We start from the raw sequence: 6,043 nt of genomic DNA, 5'->3' as shown, positions 1-6,043 counted from the left end.
TGATAACTTGAATGCTCTGATAATTCGAACACTTTCGCTAGGTCCCGTGAAGTTCGAGTTATCCATGTTTGACTGTACTTCTGCTGTGGTATCAATGTGAAGAGGTTAGTGTAGCAACATATTTGATTGGCTTATACAAAGAGGAACATAAATTAAAATAGTAAAATTGAGCTGGTAGCTATACTTTCAAAATATTAAAATAGTTATAAATAGTTTTTATTATATATAAAGACACAGGAATATAATTGTATCTTCAGCTTCATATTGTTTCCATCAAAGGCTGAGTGAATGTTTAACAACTACATGTGATTGGCTAGTATAAACTAGTTGTTAGTTTCACTTTCTTTTCAGTAGATGGTCTAAAGCAGCGGTGCTCAACCTTTTTAGACATGTGATCTACTTTTATATTTGCCTGCCTTCAAAGATCGACTAGTCTAGCGAAGCCCCGAAACAAAAAATTAAAAACAAACTTGAGCCTGTAGTGGTGAGCCTATCACCTTTATTAAGTTCCACATATATGCTTATATAATGCAGTGATCCAGTAAGTAACATAATTTTAAAGGAAAAACATTCATTCTCTACCTTAGTGAGAAACCTGGCACTGGGAGGATGCAGCTAGTTTCTTATAGTCAGGGTAGTAGCAGGTTGTTGCAAGCCTCATACACGCCAGTAGGTGGTCATCTGTCATGGTGGATCTGTATTTTGATTTTATTATCTTCATGTAAGAAAATGCAGATTCACACAGGTAGGTTGATCCAAAGCAGGCTGATAAATTAAAAGCACATCTTCTTATGTTTGGATACTTCTCCTCTAACAACAATCCCCACAATTTTTCCCTCTCAGTGGTTGCCCTGGATTTCATCTCTATGTCATTTTGAAGGGAGACTATTTCATTTTCCAATGCAGTTGTATCCAGCTGAAAGAGTGCTCCCATTTTGAAGGCAATGTCCTCCACATCTATGTCTGTGGCAAATGGGAAACACATATATGTGGCAACAGGCTCAACTGATGCAAAGTCATTGAAGCGCTTGTCAAACTCTGATGAAATGCTTTGCACCTGCTGAATGTAATGTGCACTATTGAGTTCTGCAGAGGTTTTGCCCTGACGCGCAAGTTCGGAGTTCATGTGTTGAAAGTAGCGCAAGTCCTGGCGTTCAAGCTTGGTTGAGATCAGCTGTAACTTGCGTTTAAATGCGTTCACAGAGCTGATCATGTTAATTACATTTTTGTTTTTTCCCTGCAGCTCTAAATTCAGCTCATTCAGAAGAGCAGTAATGTCAGTAAGGAAAGCCAAATCCATGAGCCACTGTTCATTTTCAAGCTGTGCATATTCCGCATGTTTAGATTGTTTGAGAAACTCTTTTACATCAGGCAATAGCTCTCTGAATCTTTCCAAAAATCTACCTCTGCTCAACCACCTCACATCTGTATGAAGCAGCAGATCTGTGTGTCCTGCGTCAGCCTCTTCCATATGAGCGCGGAAAAGTCTCCTCTGTAGGCTCCTTGCTCGAACTGAACAAACAATCTTCATGACAATATCCATCACCTCCTGCATGTTTAATACTTTCCCACATAAAGCCTGCTGGTGGATGATGCAATGATAATGAATAAAGTCTGGAAAAGTGTCATTCTGTTTGCAATGAGCTATAAACCCATTACTACAGCCCACCATAGCGGGTGCCCCATCGGTTGTAATGGAAACAAGCTTACCTAGCGGCAGTTGGATTTTGTTAACGAACTCCATGAATGCTTGAAATATGTCTTCACCTCGTGTATGTCCTTTAAGAGGCAAGATGCAAAGCAGCTCCTCTTTTGCAGTCATGTTATCGAACATCATTCTTATGAAAAGGCACAACTGTGCCACATCCACAGAGTCTGTTGACTCATCAAACTGAAGTGAAAAACACTCACACATGGCAATATCTCTCTGCAACTGGGCTGTGACGTTCTTCTCTATTTCCTCACATCGCCTTGTCATCGTACTTCTCGATAACTGAACGTCTTTGATTGCGGACATGATTTCATCTTTGTTTTTAAAATCCACAAACAATGAATCAGCAGCTTCCATAAATGCTTCCTTGACCATTGCTCCATCTTGAAATGGTTTCTTATGCTTGGCAAGAACTTGGCAAACTCGATATGATGCTATCTTAGCTGCTTTGCCTCTCGTATTTGGCCTGGTAAAAATAGACTGCTGTGCAGCTAGTTGCGATTTCAATTCCTTTAATTTTATTTTCCTTAATTCACTTTGGGCAGGAAAATCATTCTCGTACCTTTTATGCATGGTTGTGAAATGCCTTTCGAGGTTACCCTTCTTAGGAAGCGAGATGATGGCTTGGCAGATGAGGCACATGCATTTAGAGTTGGAAATGACAAAGAAATAATCCTCTTCCCATTCCTTGTGGAAGTGATAGGTTTTTTGTCGTTTCAGATTTGTCTTAACACTCATTTATGGGTTTATGTTTTTATTCAAAAAGAAAAAACGAGATCGACTGCTAGCAGAAAGCTGCATAACATTTTAACAAAAGTTATTTTGGGTGCATGAAGAACTATACACGGTTTTGTATCGAGTGCGGACCTATCGGCTTTTTCTGCGGTCCTGTGCTGGGAACTTATGAATGGCGTTCACGTGTATTTTTGTTGGTCTTGAAATACACAATCAAACACGACTATACATAAACAACGATAATAGGTAAATAATGTTATTATTAAAACTACTTTTTTAGTGCAGTAGTTTAGTAAAGTGCTGTGCAGCAATAGTAGTTGCTGCTAGTTAGTGAATAATTATTATTTTATGTTGTAATTATATGTTATCCTAAAATCATCCCGCGATCGACTGCCAAGCACTTGAAGATCGACTGGTAGATCGCGATCGACTGGTTGGGCACCCCTGGTCTAAAGGACATCTAAACTTTTACTATAAACCATCTGTTATAAAGGGATCTTCTAGAGAAATCTACATCTCTCTACCTTCATAAACTAGCTAATTAGTAACAATATAGCTCATAATTGTTAAGATTTATAAAAAAAATAGAGCATTTCATAGAGCTACTCTCCTAACATATAATAATATTCCCTCTAATGACAGCATCACGTCAGTCATGTAATTTTGAGCTATGCAATAAAATAGCCAGTGATCAGTTTTCTACTCATCAACCCTCCACACTGAGCAAACTTTGGAACCTCTATTGTTTATTCGCAGTCAGTTGTTTGTCAAACATTAAATACCATCCTGGCATCTGTTCGGTGTACAGCTGGTAATAATTATAAACAAAGAGATCTAATAGGAAGTTGAGGTATGCACACAAGGTAAGTGATTATTTATATATGAAGTTCTGGTAAACCTCAATGACTCACTGATATCAGTGTATGGCTGTCATTTATAGTAAACAAACCAATCACAGTTTTTCAAATTATTATACTTCTGCATCCCTCAGCTTGAATTAATGATCCGGCTAAGAGCCCAAATTACGGCTGGTTATTTCTCCCTTTTATGAACATTGCTATAAGAATGTTCATAGCTTATCTGATGTTATACACAGTGACAACCTTTACAGGTGGCTGATGCATGTGGACCAGGCAGGTGACTAGTCATGGCTGCATCAATAATTTTATAGAATAAATCAAATGCTGACAACAAAATTCAAGAGAATCTTATTATCTGTACATGCCATGAGTAGGATGATATGCTGACTGGTCTACTGCAACTAATATTAATACTAGGGTGAAGGACTTTAGCTAAATCATCCCTGTATAAGATGTAATCCCTATAAACGGTCTATACAAGCAGTGATTTCCACATGAGTAGTAATTCATGTGAATAATCAATCAGCATATCAAACAGTTCAGTGGGTTTCTGCTGCTAGGAGGAGAGTTGGCCATCAAGCAATCCAATCAGAAGCTACTCTCTACCCCACCATCCATTCGTCATGCTTATATAAAAGGATGAGAACCTTTGAACCCTCCGGCTGACCAACTCTTACAACATTTACCTGCTGTTCTATTTGTTACAAGAAGACATAAGAATCATTTTCTATATGTTTACTGATATACAGCCACCTGAACGGGCATGTTAGTGTCTGTATATCACTCAATACAGCCAATTTTTCACCAAAAACTAACAAAGACCTGCCTACATATTGGCAGAGCATCAATCACTTTCACTGAGTTACATGATGCTCCATGTTATTCTATTAATTGATGTCCATGCAGTATCACATCAAACACAACTAGCAACTAGCTATTAGTATCTTTACAAGTTGGCTTTGGAACACTTTGGCTCTCGGCCAACTCTGTTATCGACCAATAAATTGAGACTTGTTCATCTCGGATCTCAAACATAAGTTCGGTTCTCGAACAAAGAAGAGCATGTGCATTGCAAGTAAGCGTTCAGAACAGCTCCAGAAACAGCATAGAAAATAGCTGTAGAGCTGTTTAGACGTTTAACGACAGTGCTATAAGCAAATTTCGGAAGGGTTTCAAACAAAGGGAGAAGCCGGTTATGTTTCATAAATTCTTTACAGAATAGAAGGAGCCACCGTGAACGATGCATCTTCTACCGAAGATATTTTCTCAAGAAAGACAGCCGAGTTACGCTAAATTATTTTGCATGAGGATTCTCCTTCAAACATGTGAAATAAATGGGTCATTGCTGTTTATTCATGCTTTCTTTTGTACGCAATTTTTTATGTAACTGATTGATTTCACTTTTTGCCAATTCCTTATCAATTTCTGAAATGTTTGTTATTGTATCTTAACCTTTAAGGTTTTCAATGTTCTGAGAGCAATACATAAGTAATGTTTACTTTTTGTTTTATTTTTTCATCATGATAATAAATACTTTACTAAAATTAAACACAATCTTTATCTGCCGGTTTTTATTTATAGTATGCAGTGTACAGTTTACAGTGTAAAACGTTAAAAAATACTTTCTTGAAGTGGATTTCTCGACTTGGAACGGATTAAAATTTACATGCATTAATTCTAACGGGAAAGATTTTTTCGGATCTCAAACAACTTGGTTTTTTTAACAACCTTCTGAAACGGATTATGTTCAGAATTGAGGTTTCACTGTACCAGTAATCCTACCAATTGTAATCATGGCCAAAAGTATTAATATTCTCATCATTTTGTGACATTAATTAGGTTTTTGCTGTTTTAGTGCCACTGTGTGCCCAGACCAGACATACATTTTTTTATTTTTTAAAAACAAGAGGTGTTATGTCATTCTTGTCATCAGCACTCCCCCTCACTTGAGCTCCGGCAGCGCTGTGCTTGTTGTGCTCTTCACTGGCTCTCACCATGGCTGATCTCTCTAACTTTCCATAACGTTCAGGTTGCAGAGCATTTCTAGTTGGCCGGGGAGCAACATTTTTTTCTCAATCTGGTTTACCTATGGCAGTAAAATCTTGGCTCCTTATTGGTTTACAGATACATGCGTAATGAATATTCATATTATGAGCTGTGAAGGTAATACTAATAGGGTAATAACATCAATACTATACTTATAAAGTTGTAAGTGATGTAGCAGTGATCGTTAATTGGCATTGTGTGTACCGCGTCCACGATCGAACGGTAATTCAACACTTTGTCGTTGATCGATGGCACAAAACCGACATTAATATATTATAAACAATGTGGTAGTTTGTGGTACCTGTAGCCATACATAACATATTTTATGTAACAATCTTCAAGAATTTACCAGTGAACAAATCTTACATTGTCGAGACAAGTTCAATGTATTCCTGTGTGTGAATACGCATGCATATCAATTATCATGATTACAATATGTTCAATGCATGAGTAGAGCGCAGTTCATGTGATCTGAACCAATCAGGAGCCAAGATTTAACTGCCATGGGTAAACCTGTTTGGGAAAAAGATTTCGCGGCCGGGAGTTGTACTTACCGACTCCAAGTGTTTTTTGCTAGCGACCAGGAAGCTAGAATGGTGCCGGACTCACGGGCGCAGCTGGCTCTCCTAGAATTTTTTCTCGTTAGTCATTTTTCCAGTTCCTGGCTCCTTCGGATCTCCTGCAGCCGGTA

General features: G+C 38.1%; 1 protein-coding gene across 1 annotated transcript; it reads right to left on the bottom strand.

Annotated features, from left to right (window-relative positions):
• Positions 1-583: 583 nt before the first annotated feature.
• Positions 584-2,449, bottom strand: LOC137404141 (general transcription factor II-I repeat domain-containing protein 2A-like). Its single transcript, XM_068090297.1, has one exon. It carries the CDS (start codon positions 2,447-2,449, stop codon positions 584-586), a length of 1,866 nt encoding a protein of 621 aa, XP_067946398.1.
• Between the last annotated feature and the right edge of the window lie 3,594 nt (positions 2,450-6,043).

Source organism: Watersipora subatra, chromosome 9 (assembly GCF_963576615.1).
Source record: "Watersipora subatra chromosome 9, tzWatSuba1.1, whole genome shotgun sequence".
Taxonomy (NCBI): Eukaryota; Metazoa; Bryozoa; class Gymnolaemata; order Cheilostomatida; family Watersiporidae; genus Watersipora; species Watersipora subatra.
Note: the sequence above shows the minus strand (reverse complement) of the source record. Positions and strands in the feature narration are given on the sequence as shown.

Bases quoted from the DNA above. Each gene is read 5' to 3' on its own strand.
- LOC137404141 (XM_068090297.1), bottom strand. From the start codon at position 2,449: ATGAGTGTTAAGACAAATCTGAAACGACAAAAAACCTATCACTTCCAC.